The sequence below is a fragment of the Cyprinodon tularosa genome, unplaced genomic scaffold (genome assembly GCF_016077235.1).
Source record: "Cyprinodon tularosa strain WSP-4 unplaced genomic scaffold, ASM1607723v1 ctg979, whole genome shotgun sequence".
In the NCBI taxonomy this organism is placed as follows: domain Eukaryota; kingdom Metazoa; phylum Chordata; class Actinopteri; order Cyprinodontiformes; family Cyprinodontidae; genus Cyprinodon; species Cyprinodon tularosa.
In genome coordinates, this window is record NW_024039761.1 from 17,501 (window position 1) to 32,093 (window position 14,593).

The 14,593-nt window shown below is 49.5% G+C and overlaps 1 protein-coding gene across 2 annotated transcripts in view; it reads right to left on the reverse strand.

The window, feature by feature from the left end:
• The window catches only part of LOC119777026 (peripheral plasma membrane protein CASK-like), a 64,429-nt gene that overhangs the window by 17,137 nt on the left and 32,699 nt on the right, over window positions 1-14,593 (reverse strand). The window contains exons 2-5 of one of the 2 annotated variants that reach the window (XM_038275762.1): window positions 13,448-13,560; window positions 7,476-7,581; window positions 7,100-7,243; window positions 6,148-6,220 (exon numbers count right to left, since the gene is read on the reverse strand). In XM_038275762.1, the coding sequence (XP_038131690.1) occupies window positions 6,148-6,220; window positions 7,100-7,243; window positions 7,476-7,581; window positions 13,448-13,560 (436 nt within the window). The remainder of the gene's footprint in view (window positions 1-6,147; window positions 6,221-7,099; window positions 7,244-7,475; window positions 7,582-13,447; window positions 13,561-14,593) is intronic. The other variant, XM_038275763.1, reaches the window with a different exon arrangement.

The window sequence follows — 14,593 nt, forward strand, 5'->3', positions numbered from 1 at the left end:
CCATCCATCCATCCATCATCCATCCATCCATCCATCCATCCATCCATCCATCCATCATCCATCATCCATCCATCCATCCATCCATCATCCATCCATCCATCCATCCATCCATCCATCCATCCATCCATCCATCCATCCATCCATCCATCATCCATCCATCCATCCATCCATCCATCCATCCATCCATCCACCCATCCATCCATCATCCATCCATCCATCCATCCATCCATCATCCATCCATCCATCCATCCATCCATCCATCATCCATCCATCCATCCATCCATCCATCCATCCATCATCCATCCATCCATCCATCCATCCATCATCCATCCATCATCCATCCATCCATCATCCATCCATCCATCATCCATCCATCCATCATCCATCCATCATCCATCCATCCATCCATCCATCCATCCATCCATCCATCCATCCACCATCCATCCATCATCCATCCATCCATCATCCATCCATCCATCCATCCATCATCCATCCATCCATCCATCCATCCATCCATCCATCCATCCATCCATCCATCCATCCATCCATCATCCATCATCCATCCATCCATCCATCCATCCATCATCCATCCATCCATCATCCATCCATCATCCATCCATCATCCATCCATCATCCATCCATCCATCCATCCATCCATCCATCCATCATCCATCCATCCATCCATCCATCCATCCATCCATCCATCCATCCATCCATCCATCCATCCATCCATCCATCCATCAGCTGTGTTGGTTGGATGTCTATTAGCAGGTTTTAGACGCTGACTCTGGTTTTATTCATATTTCAAACGCTGTTTTTCATAAACTGGTGACAGAAATATGGACGCCATGTTGACATGATCTATGTATTTTCTATCAGAGTTGATCTGGATGCTGCAGACAGACTTTTGTTTTCAGTTGTTGGCTCTAGCAGATTTCCCTGTCTCACAGTGATGCCGTTACCATGGTAACTTGGACATGTTTAACCCACAGCTGTGTTCAGCTCAATGCGCCTGTGGATGTATAAAGGTGAAGTTTGTGGTGACTGGTGTAAATATAGCGAGATATAGCAGCAGCCGGTTTGATTAGTAGTGGCCTTTATTTTTCATTTCAATGCTTTTGATAGCGACATTTTATATTGTTATATAACAACTTTTATATTTTTGTTCATTTTGAACCATAATGCACAAATAAAATGGTGGTATGCAGAAGTTACCTGCCCTCACAGGTGGAGTGACGTTTACTTCTCTAAGCAAAGAGGAAAGGTTCAGATCCACTCAGGACCTTTTAATCGCTGCAGGATCATAGCAGAGCCGCCGGTCCTTCTTTCTAAGTGAGACCAGCAGAACCACGCTGTGATTGGCTGGTTTGAACTGAGCCTTTCTGTTCTAGTTTAGCCCAAAGGCCCGGTTGGATCTCTCAGCTGTCAGAGATGGTTCTGCACCAAACCGGCCTCCAAAGTTTGCTCTGAAAGAAGACATCTGTGAGCCAACAGCCGACATCTGAATGCTCAATCTGGTGTGTGTGGGTGGGGGGGGGGCTGCCAACGGACACCGTCTAATGAGCCCAGATCAGAAGATCTCTGGTCCTAAACCTTAAAAACTTCAGCTGAATGAGTCGTAATGAAAACAAATATTTCTTGCTTTCTGTCAGCAGGACCAACCTGGAGCCTCTAACAGCTTTATTCAGCCATCTTGAATCTGAGTCTAATCTGAGCTCCCCTGTGGAATTAATTATTCTATTTATGTGTAATCTGAAAATAATTTCAGTAGTTCTTCATGTACTGTAAATATAACTAAATAAAATTAAAATGATCAACATCTGGCTCATATTAAACCAGTAATCTCCTCTCCTGTCACTGAGCTCTAGAATCCTCTCCCTATAAATATTTCATTCTCTGTGAATTAATGCCGATCATTTTTTAATTAGATCCTCGTCAATCAGACATGCAGTGTTGGTTTTTAAGACCTAATGTTTCTAACAGACCTAGTGAATTATTTTTTATTCTATGCACAAAACTAGGAGATAAATCTGAGACAGTTTACTGATGGAAACTGTCCTGATCTGCTGAGGTAGCTGGCCTTAATCACTCCTGCCTTTCACCTGCTTTCTTCTTTCCAGCTCCTAATCATCACTCATCTTATACCTTACATTGGGCTCAGTTCCAGCTATCAGGGCCAGATCAGTAGATGTTGTTTTCTGTTCAGTTCTGTTTATTCTAAGGTTCATGTCGTGGATCCTGGCGGCCAGTGGACAGAGGGTTTTTGTATCCGTCTCCTCTCCTGATCGTCCACCGTTCCTCCCCTGCTGAGTCCTCTGGGTTTTAGGCTCTGTACGCGGGGAGGATCAGTTTTTATCCCAGTGCTGCTGCTCCTGATCCTGTCTGCTCCTGATCCCGTCTGCTCCTGCTCCCATCTGCTCCTTATCCCGTCTGCTCCTGCTCCCGTCTGCTCCTGATCTCCTGCTCCCGTCTGCTCCTGATCTCCTGATCCCATCTGCACCTGATCCCGTCTGCTCCTGATCCTGTCTGCACCTGATCCCGTCTGCTCCTGATCCTGTCTGCTCCTGATCCCGTCTGCTCCTGATCCCGTCTGCACCTGATCCCGTCTGCTCCTGATCCTGTCTGCTCCTGATCCCGTCTGCACCTGATCCCGTCTGCTCCTGATCCCGTCTGCACCTGATCCTGTCTGCTCCTGATTACGTCTCATCCTGATCCCATCTGTTCCTGATCCTGTCTGCTCCTGATCCCGTCTGTTCCTGATCCCGTCTGCTCTGGATCCCGTCTGCTCCTGATCCCGTCTCTTCCTGATCCTCTCTGCTCCTGATCCCGTCTGTTCCTGATCCTGTCTCCTCCTGATCCCTTCTGCTCCTGATCCCGTCTGCTCCTGATCCCTTCTGCTCCTGATCTTGTCTGCTCCTGATCCCGTCTGCTCCTGATCCCATCTGTTCCTGATCCTGTCTGCTCCTGATCCCGTCTGTTCCTGATCCCGTCTGCTCTGGATCCCGTCTGCTCCTGATCCCGTCTCTTCCTGATCCTCTCTGCTCCTGATCCCGTCTGTTCCTGATCCTGTCTCCTCCTGATCCCTTCTGCTCCTGATCCCGTCTGCTCCTGATCCCTTCTGCTCCTGATCTTGTCTGCTCCTGATCCCGTCTCCTCCTGATCCCTTCTGCTCCTGATCCCGTCTGCTCCTGATCCCTTCTGCTCTTGATCCCTTCTGCTCCTGATCCCGTCTCCTCCTGATCCCTTCTGCTCCTGATCCCGTCTCCTCCTGATCCCGTCTGCTCCTGATCCCTTCTGCTCCTGATCCCGTCTGCTCCTGATCCCGTCTGCTCCTGATCACGTCTCCTCCTGATCACGTCTCCTCCTGATCCCGTCTGCTCCTGATCCCGTCTGTACCTGATCCCGTCTGCTCCTGATCCCTTCTGCTCCTGATCCTGTCTGCTCTGGATCCCGTCTGCTCCTGATCCCGTCTGCTCTGGATCCCGTCTGCTCCTGATCCCGTCTGCTCCTGATCCCGTCTCTTCCTGATCCTGTCTGCTCCTGATCCCGTCTGTTCCTGATCCTGTCTGCTCCTGATCCCGTCTTTCTGATCTGTCTGCTCGATCCCGTCTGCTCCTGATCCCGTCTGCTCCTGATCCTCTGCTCCTGATCCTGTCTGCTCCTGATCCCGTCTGCACCTGATCCTTACTGCTCCTGATCCCGTCTGCTCCTGATCACGTCTGCTCTGATCCGTCTGCTCCTGATCCTTTGCTCCTGATCCGTCTGCTCCTGATCCTTCTGCCTGATCCGTCTGCTCCTGATCACGTCTGCTCCTGATCCTGTCTGCTCCTGATCACGTCTGCTCCTGATCCTGTCTGTCTGATCCTTCTGTCTGATCCTGTCTGCTCCTGATCACGTCTGCTCCTGATCCCGTCTGCTCCTGATCACGTCTGCTCCTGATCCTGTCTGCTCCTGATCCCTTCTGCTCCTGATCCTGTCTGCTCCTGATCACGTCTGCTCCTGATCCTGTCTGCTCCTGATCACGTCTGCTCCTGATCCCTTCTGCTCCTGATCCCGTCTGCTCCTGATCCCTTCTGCTCCTGATCCTGTCTGCTCCTGATCACGTCTGCTCCTGATCCTGTCTGCTCCTGATCACGTCTGCTCCTGATCCTGTCTGCTCCTGATCCTGTCTGCTCCTGATCCCGTCTGCTCCTGATCCCTTCTGCTCCTGATCCTGTCTGCACCTGATCCCGTCTGCACCTGATCCCGTCTGCTCTTGATCCCGTCTGCTCCTGTGCGTGTCCGCCTGGTCACGCTTCCGGAATCTTTCAGACTCTGAACCTGCCTGGAGCTCTAGGATGCCTGGATCCTGCCTGTTCTGTCTGTTCCTTTCTGTTCTGAATCCCTGTCCAGGCTGGGTTTCCTGCTAGTCCTCTGGGACTGCTGCACCGGGGACACTCAGTAACTCGTGCCGCGTCAGTCTCCAGCGGCTGGATCGCGCCCCTTTCCAGGGAGATGGGTTGGACAGTTAAACCAGGTAAGTGACTCACTGAGATCATAATCTTCAGTCAGATGATCGTGGTCACTAACCTGTGTTTCTCCCACAGAGTGTCAGAGATTGGGTGGTGCCCCGCCCCCCTGCTGCAGCACATCCCAGCTGCTCCTCTTTAGTATTTTAATAAACCTTTGGAACTTTCCTACTGACTGTCTCACCTTGAATACTGGGTCCATCTGTCCCTTTTATGACAAAAACCTGCTACCTACCAGGTTAACTCTGTTACCATGGCAACAGAAACAGGTTGAGGAAAGTCTCATTGTGAAACTCAGAGTTTCCCTGATTTCAGATTTAGAAAACGTAGTTTTCAATAAACCTGCTTCATGAAACGGAGACGAGATGGACTCAGAGCTGAACCTTCAGAGGTTCAGAACGGCAGTTACTGAGTCCGCCTTTCATCACCTGAACAACATTTCCAGGATTAAAGGACTGATGAGCAGCAGGATCTACACTGTGTGCAGAATTAGTAGCAAGCTGTTTAGGCCTGAAAGCCAACTACCAATGAAGTAAATCCGGTGGTGTGCATCTCTGTTATGAGAAGGGGCGTGGCCTAATGACATCAACACCCTATATAAGGTGTGCTCAATTATTAGGCAACTTCCTTTCCTTTGGCCAAATGGGTCAGAAAAGAGATTTGACTCTGAAAAGGTCAACAATGGTCAGATGTCTTTCAGAGGGGGGGCAGCAGTTTGGAAATAACCAAACTTTTGAAGCAGGTTTATCTCACAATCAAGCGGTTCATGGCAAATAGCCAACAGGGACGCAGCAAACGTGATGAAAAAAGAAGACGCAAAATAACTCGCCATGAATTGAGAAGGATGAAACGTGAAGCTGCCAGGAAGCCATCAGCCACCAGTTGTTCCATATTTCAGAGCTGCAACATGTCTGGAGCGCCCAGAAGCACAAGGTGCTCAATCCTCAGGGACCTGGCCAAGGTAAGGGACGCTGAACAAAGGCCACCTTTGAACAAGACGCACGAGACAAAACGTCAAGATCGGGCCAAGAAATCTCTGCAGACTGATTCCTCCAAGGTGTTTGGGTCTGATGGAATGAGGCGAGTCTAGATGGGCCAGATGGATGGATGGGCACCAGGCTGGATCAGGAAAGGGCAGCAAGTTCCTCATCCACTCAGACGCCAGCAAGGTGGAGGTGGGGTAATGCTATGGGCTGCTATCATCAAAGATGAGCCTGTGGGAGCTTTTCAGGTTGATGATGGAGTCCAGATCAACTCCCAGACCTACTGCCAGTTTCTGGAAGACACCTTCTTCAAACAGCGGAACAAGAAGAAGCCGCCATCATTCCAGAAACACCTGATATTCCTGCAGGACGATGCTCCGTCACACGCATCAGAATACGCCACAGCGTGGCGGCCAGGAAAAGGCTAAAAGGAGAAAATAATGACATGGCCGCCTTGGTCACCTGATCTGAACCCCATGGAGAACCTGTGGTCCTTCATGAAAGGTGAGATCTACAGGGAGGGGTAACAGTCCACCTCTGAATCAATAAACAATAAATAAACTCATTTCTACAGCAAACAGGAAGTGGGTCAGAGTGGATCTATAAGCTCTAGCTCTGCCTGCCTGGCTTCCGCAGGCTGCAGATGGAGGACATACCTTGACGTCTCTGTGGATGATGTTGTTGTCATGGCAATACCGCAGCGCCTCCAGGATCTGCCTCATGTAGTGGCTGAAGTAAAGAAATCGCAGCGTTACTGCTGGGTTTGCTGGTCTGTAGGGAAGTATTCACACCCCTGCGGACACACCTGTGCAGTGGGATGACTCACACAGTGGAATATAAGGAGTTCTGATGTGGGATTAAAACCTGTTTACTTAGAGCTGCTGTGTAGCTGCTAGCCATGCTATATGCTAGCAGCTACATGAAGTGATGTCATGTGGGGGAGGGGCAGCCTAGTGGTTAGGGCATAGAGATGGGAACCCAGAGGTTCCACTCTCACATCCTGCACTCTGGTCCCTGAGCCTGACCCTTAACCCCTCCCTGCTCCCTGGGAGCCGCACAGTGGCAGCCCCCTGCTCCCTGAGGGGAGGGGTTAAAGGCTGGGAGGGAATTCCTCCAGTCTGAGATCAATAAAGTTCAATTCTTCTCATTATGCAGTCAGGATTGTTTATCAGGATGTTTTTCTTGGTTTGACGTCTTCCAGATGTGCAGGTTGGCTGTAAAGAGGCCTGGTCATGTGACCATTACAGGATTAATCTGAACCTCTCAGCAACCAGAGGTTTAACAGCAACCGACAGGCTGGGATTATACTGTTTCTATTAATATGATGCATTTTTCTGATCTTAAATAATTACTTTTTAAATGAGTTTTAGATGTTAAATTATCCTAATTAACAGAAATAAAAGCTTTAAATATTAATCTGGGGAATGAATCTCTGTTTCTTTGATAATATTCTACCTGCTTGGTTAATAATGTGGCGCTCGTCTGAGAAAGGTGCTATAAATAAAGCTTAGTTAATTAGCTTAATGTCACTTATTCCAAACCATAAGGGGTGTGAATACTTTAGCAAGGCGCTCTGCCTGAATGAAAGTCTAAAGGTAGAAAGCTTACCTGGCCACCGCCTCGCTGTAGACGAAGCCAGCATCGGCGCGCTTCACGATCTCAAAGCACAGGTCGGCCCCGTCCATGCTGACAGAAACAGGTGGGGAGGGGGACAGGTCAGCTGAGGAGGAGCTGGAATCACCTGGAGAACATCTGGAAGAAGCTGCTGTTCTCAGAACAACAACCCAAAGGTCCCGTTTCTACTGAGAGGTTATGGGTTCAAAACCCTTAGAGCGGCTACAGGAGCTGCTCAAGGACACAGCGGCAGGCTGCCGGCCATGATGGAGGCCCAGGGCCTCCTGGAGGCAAAGGGACGGGTCCCGAACGAGCCGCCCCCCCGCTCTATAGCAGCCTATAGGAAGTCTGTCCTTCCAGCCGGACTTACAATTCAAACACCATGTAGAGCATTCCATCTGCGCTGTAGGTCTCCAGCAGCTCCACGATGTGGGCGTGCTTCAGCATGTGGCAGATGCTCGCCTCTCTCTTCAGATCTGACAACAGAAACAGACGAGATGATCGATGATTGGAGCGTTTTATTCCACATTCATTGATAAAAGCAGCTAATCCACTTTATGCTGGATAAACAGAGGAGACCAACCCAGACCAGCATCTGAGGTGCGGGGCTCCAGGACCGCGCTGCTCACTGTAGAAACATCTGATCCCATTATCATCTCCTGATTGGTCAGTTCGCTTTTAACCAGGAAAGAACAAAGATGAAGAGTTTCCTGGTTTCCAAGGCAACGAGGCGTAACAACGAGGAACCCTGGTCTATCTGCTGACATCTCAGCAGGATTTACATCAACAGGCTGGACTTTCAGATGACATCATCAGATGACATCATCAGATGACATCATCAGATGACATCATCAGATGCAATGGCATAAATATCGCTAAGCAGAGGCAGCGGCCCCCTCACTGACCCCTGGTGGCCCCCTACGCAATGATAGACGAGGACGTCTCTTTGCAGATGTGATGATGCAACAAATTGCTCCTAAACCCTCCTGATGCTGAAGTGACTGACCTCACCGGACCGTATTTATACGGCATGGCGAGTTTCACCATGATGGTGAGCCGTTTAGACACGACACCAACAGCAAAGCAGACACTAATTACTCTGTTAGTTCATTAGACGGTTGGTAAAAAATACACTCATATGTTTCAAAGCGCAGGCAGCGTTACCTGGATGGGGCCCATCCAGGTAACGCTGCCTGTTGATGAGTCGTTACGCCGTTGATCAGATGACATCATTCTCCTCTTTAACTGGATCCATCAGACCTTTGCTGATGTGAGCATCAAACATTTCAGGATCAACATCTAAATGCTTCAGGGTTAAAGTTCAGTCCAGGACCAGAAGCACTTCCTCTACTGCGGCCTCTGGAGGATCCTTCAGGGGGAAGGTGAGGCTAACCGCTAATGCTGTGATCTCTAAAAGCCTCTAAAACTGTTCAAGCTCCTCTCACACCTTCACCATTTAGACCAGCGTCTGCCATCCGTGGTCCATCAGTTCCAGGTCAGTTATCTGATGAACATCCGTTCAGCATCAGTTCCTCATCAGTCGTGGCGTCTAGCTGATCCTAAACCTCTGCGTAACTTATCCAGAACTTCTCTCCAACATATCAGCGTATCTGCCGTGTTCCAGACGAGCGCTGAACGTGTTTCTAGCTTCCAGCTACTGTATAATGGCGTATTGGCAGCGTTTTGGTATAAAGGGGGTTCACAGGAGGAAACCGTCAGTTCTCCTCCAGACTTCATCCCCATCATAGGGTGAGCCAGAAGGTGAGTGATGGATCCTCCCTGCGTTCACGCCCACCACCAACACACTTCCTAGCAGACATGACGCTCAATTAACCTGCTTTTATTTTCTTTTTCTTTCTTTTTCTAATTTTTGAGCAGGAGGTAAACAGCATCTAGGTTAATCAATGTGCTGCCACCAAAAACCTGCATTCTTTTTAAACCTTTATAAACCTTTTTCTGCAGGCCGGGCGCCTCCAGGCGCATCGCTCAGGACGCTGTGCATCATTTCCTGGGCATTACGCTGCCGTGCGTTATGCAGAAGTCAGGCTGTCGTTGGACAGAAGTTCTGGACTCGTTATGAATCCTCTAAACACCCAGAATAGAAAGAATGCATAGAAAGTTCAGCGTCTGCAGAGTTTAGGAGATTCTGGGACGTCAGGCAGACGCTGGATGGATCGGCAGGATGTGACAGCGGCCTCAGCAGCTGCTTGTTCTCACCTGAGAGTGGCTGAGGATTTTCTTGCGGCTAAATGTTTCAACCTTTTATATTTTGACGTACAGCTTTTATCCCCGCTGACGGCCCACAGTGAACTATGACCTTTGAACTCACCATCATGAACTTTTGGAGGAGGAAGTGCAGCAACAAGTTTCCAAACTATTGGAGAGTTTGGAAAGCTGACTGGATGGTGGAAAGCTGAGCAATCGTCGTCACTGCGCGGCTCTTTACTGAGACGATTGTTAAAACGTTTCAATCAGGAAAAGTAGCTGATTGCTTCCAGTTATTGACTCATCTGCAGGTAGCAGGTCTGATCTCGCTTAGTCTGCATGCAGACCGTCGTTTCAGGTCTTTTTTCGCATCCTGGCAAAGAGCATCCAGCATTGAATTGGCTCCTGATGAGGAGAAGGGTTAGTGAAGCTGAAAAGAACAATATGGGATGCTTGTTTAGGGGAACCAGCGGGGAGAGAGGCCACAGATAAAACGGAGCGTGTGAGGAGGGGAAACCGTTTTATTTCAGAAAAGAAAAATCAAATGAAAATAAAGGATTGTTTAGTGGGAGAAAATTAGTGACATCTGTGTGTTAGGGTTGGGGTTAGAAGCAGCTCTGACAGCGTCCATGATGCAACGCGAGGAGCATCTGAGCCATCAGAGGAGCATCTGAGCCATCAGAGGAGCATCTGAGCCATCAGAGGAGCATCTGAGCCATCAGAGGAGCGTCTGAGCCATCAGAGGAGCATCTGAGCCATCAGAGGAGCATCTGAGCCATCAGAGGAGCGTCTGAGCCATCAGAGGAGCATCTGAGCCATCAGAGGAGCATCTGAGCCTTCAGAGGAGCATCTGAGCCATCAGAGGAGCGTCTGAGCCATCAGAGGAGCATCTGAGCCTTCAGAGGAGCATCTGAGCCTTCAGAGGAGCATCTGAGCCATCAGAGGAGCATCTGAGCCTTCAGAGGAGCGTCTGAGCCATCAGAGGAGCGTCTAAGCCACCAGAGGAGCATCTGAGCCATCAGAGGAGCATCTGAGCCATCAGAGGAGCATCTGAGCCTTCAGAGGAGCATCTGAGCCTTCAGAGGAGCGTCTGAGCCATCAGAGGAGCATCTGAGCCATCAGAGGAGCATCTGGGCCATCAGAGGAGCATCTGAGCCATCAGAGGAGCATCTGAGCCTTCAGAGGAGCGTCTGAGCCATCAGAGGAGCATCTGAGCCATCAGAGGAGCATCTGAGCCTTCAGAGGAGCGTCTGAGCCATCAGAGGAGCATCTGAGCCATCAGAGGAGCATCTGAGCCATCAGAGGAGCATCTGACCCTTCAGAGGAGCGTCTGAGCCATCAGAGGAGCGTCTGAGCCATCAGAGGAGCGTCTGAGCCATCAGAGGAGCGTCTGAGCCATCAGAGGAGCGTCTGAGCCATCAGAGGAGCATCTGAGCCATCAGAGGAGCGTCTGAGCCATCAGAGGAGCGTCTGAGCCATCAGAGGAGCATCTGAGCCATCAGAGGAGCGTCTGAGCCATCAGAGGAGCGTCTGAGCCATCAGAGGAGCATCTGAGCCATCAGAGGAGCATCTGAGCCATCAGAGGAGCATCTGAGCCACCAGAGGAGCATCTGAGCCATCAGAGGAGCATCTGAGCCATCAGAGGAGCATCTGAGCCTTCAGAGGAGCGTCTGAGCCATCAGAGGGGCATCTGAGCCATCAGAGGAGCATCTGAGCCATCAGAGGAGCATCTGAGCCACCAGAGGAGCATCTGAGCCATCAGAGGAGCATCTGAGCCTTCAGAGGAGCATCTGAGCCATCAGAGGAGCATCTGAGCCATCAGAGGAGCATCTGAGCAACCAGAGGAGCATCTGAGCCATCAGAGGAGCATCTGAGCCATCAGAGGAGCATCTGAGCCTTCAGAGGAGCATCTGAGCCACCAGAGGAGCATCTGAGCCATCAGAGGAGCATCTGAGCCATCAGAGGAGCATCTGAGCCTTCAGAGGAGCGTCTGAGCCATCAGAGGGGCATCTGAGCCATCAGAGGAGCATCTGAGCCATCAGAGGAGCATCTGAGCCACCAGAGGAGCATCTGAGCCATCAGAGGAGCATCTGAGCCTTCAGAGGAGCATCTGAGCCATCAGAGGAGCATCTGAGCCATCAGAGGAGCATCTGAGCAACCAGAGGAGCATCTGAGCCATCAGAGGAGCATCTGAGCCATCAGAGGAGCATCTGAGCAACCAGAGGAGCATCTGAGCCATCAGAGGAGCATCTGAGCCATCAGAGGAGCATCTGAGCCTTCAGAGGAGCATCTGAGCCACCAGAGGAGCATCTGAGCCATCAGAGGAGCATCTGAGCCATCAGAGGAGCGTCTGAGCCTTCAGAGGGGCGTCTGAGCCATCAGAGGGGCATCTGAGCCATCAGAGGAGCATCTGAGCCATCAGAGGAGCATCTGAGCCACCAGAGGAGCATCTGAGCCATCAGAGGAGCATCTGAGCCTTCAGAGGAGCATCTGAGCCATCAGAGGAGCATCTGAGCCATCAGAGGAGCATCTGAGCAACCAGAGGAGCATCTGAGCCATCAGAGGAGCATCTGAGCCATCAGAGGAGCATCTGAGCCTTCAGAGGAGCATCTGAGCCATCAGAGGAGCATCTGAGCCATCAGAGGAGCGTCTGAGCCATCAGAGGAGCATCTGAGCCATCAGAGGAGCATCTGAGCCATCAGAGGAGCATCTGAGCCTTCAGAGGAGGAGCGTCTGAGACGGTTTCTTAAGCAGAGGTTTAATTACAGCAAGCTTTAGGTACATATCCCTGTAACAGAGATAGATTAATCACATCTAGAATGGAGGAAGAGATCAAAGGGAATACCTCCTTAAATAACCTGGTTGGAACTGGATCTAACATACAAGTTGAAGGCTTAGATGAAGACAATAATTTTGCTAATTCAGAGAGTTCAACTGGATCAAAGCAGTCTAAACCCGGTTCAGATTCCATGACTACCTCAGGTACAATCGCGGATAGAGGAGTGCTTATGATCTTATTTTTAATAAGATCAATCTTATTTATAAAGAATCCCATAAAATCATTGCTGCTAAGAGCAGGTGGAATGGACGGTTCAACAGAGCTATGGCTCTGGGTGAGTTTGGCAACTGGATTAAAAAGAAATCTAGGATTATTCTTATTCTCCTCTATTAATGAGGAGAAGTATGCTGCTCTTGCTTTACAAAGGGTCCTCTTATACAGCAGTAAACCATTTTTCCAGACTAGGAAGGACTCCCGCAGGCCTGTGGAGCGATATTTTCTCTCCAGTTTCCTAGCATTTTGCTTCAAAGTACGCAGCTCTGCATTAAACCAAGGAGCAAGCTTTCTATTTTTAACGGTTTTCATTTTCAAAGGAGCTGCGTTGTCTAAGGCAATACGCAGAGAACTAGCAACCCCATGGATCACCCTCATCATCACCATCATCATCATCACCCTTATCATCACCCTCATCATCACCATCATCATCATCATCACCATCATCATCATCATCTTCATCATCACCCTCATCATCACCATCACCATCATCACCCTTATCATCACCATCATCATCATCATCAGCATCATCATCACCATCATCATCATCACCATCATCATCAACATTCAAAATAATCATGTATTTTATTTTTTCCTGTCACATTAAACACAAAGTGCAAACTTGTGAAAAAGTGAAGCCTCACTTGAGCAAGCGGACGTGACACGGCGGGGGCACAGCAGACATGTATGAGCTTCATTATCTCCACTGAACAAACCATATGTGCAGCGCTGTCTGTAACTGCAGGGTGTTTGCTGCTCAGCCCCCATTTATTAACGTCTTCAGCCAACCTATTGCTATATTAGCAGCTGTCTGGCTTGAAGTCATCTTAAGTGCATCTTTCCTGCTCATTTCAATGTGAACGTCACGCGCGTCACTATAAAACTAATCAATCTCATTCCCTAGACATTGATTTTGCAAAAATGTAAAGGAATCGATTAAATGGATTATTTTTACCCAGCCCTAATCATCATCATCATCATCATCATTCCTCTCAGTCTGCATGAAGCCTATCGCTGCAGATAAATATCTGTACTCTAGTCCCCCAGGGTTAGGGTTAGAGACGGTTCCTGAGAACGGGCCCCACCTTCTGTGCTGAGACCAGGGCTGGACGTGAACTGGGCCACATCCACGATTTTCACAGCAAACTGCTGGCCTGTGTCCCTGTTGATGCATCTCCTCACCACGCTGAAGGGACCCCTGAGGAGCACAGAAGAGAACATCCAGGTTATAATCATCACCATCTGAAGAAGGTCGGGGTTAACATGTCACTGATTAGCAGAGTCCAGGCGGGCAACCTGTGGTTTCATTAAATGAACACAATTGGAGTGGTGAGCTGTAAATGGGCACATCGATCAGTGTGCATCCTCTGGTGAACACAGTGGTGAAACACTGTCTCAGTTAGCTCTGTCTGACCCGCAGGACTCCCACAGCTCTGCTCACTAGAACAGGATACTTCATGTTTTAACGAGGGTGAATAAAGTTAATCCGATGGTGAAATCGTGCATGCAAACCCAGCTGCTGTCTGCTACAGAGAATCGCTGATGGAGATATTTAACCAATCAGTGCAGGACAGAAACATCAGACCCCAAAGGGAATGAAAACCAGAGCAGCACATGGATGCTCCTGATATGAAGCACAAAGAGGAGAAGGGAGCGCGTCTGCAGAGGGAGTGTCCCTGTGAGTTTACAGCCATGGAGTCAGCAGGTAGGGGTCAAAGTTCAAACCTGTAGCTGATAACAGCAGCGGTGGGGCCGTTAGCTGGCCCCCCACACGCCCAACGTCTGAATAATGTGAGGAGATCCGAGTGTGTCAGCAAGTCAACATGTCAGGGCGTACGGATTTAAAGATAAATGAAGCAGCTGATCTCTAAGAATAGAGCAGCAGACTGTCTGAGGCAGCAGCGTGCTCTAATCCCCTCCAGGAGCTGGGAACTCCTCCCATAATGCACTGCATGAAAGGCAGGGAGGCTGCAGGCTGGGACGCCGTCCTGCCGAGCTGTCACTAACTTCCTGGAGGACATGCAGCCAATCATCATTTTCAAGTGTGAGGATTAATAAACCGTGAAACGATCATAAAGAGGTTGAATGTTGAGTGTTTGGGAGAAATTATGCTGATGATTCATCAAACACTCAATAAACCTGAACTCTCAACATAGAGCTACAGAGTTCAGATTCTGCTGAACACGGCTGAAGGTTAGAGACAGAAAGCAGATGTTAACTTTAGCCTCATG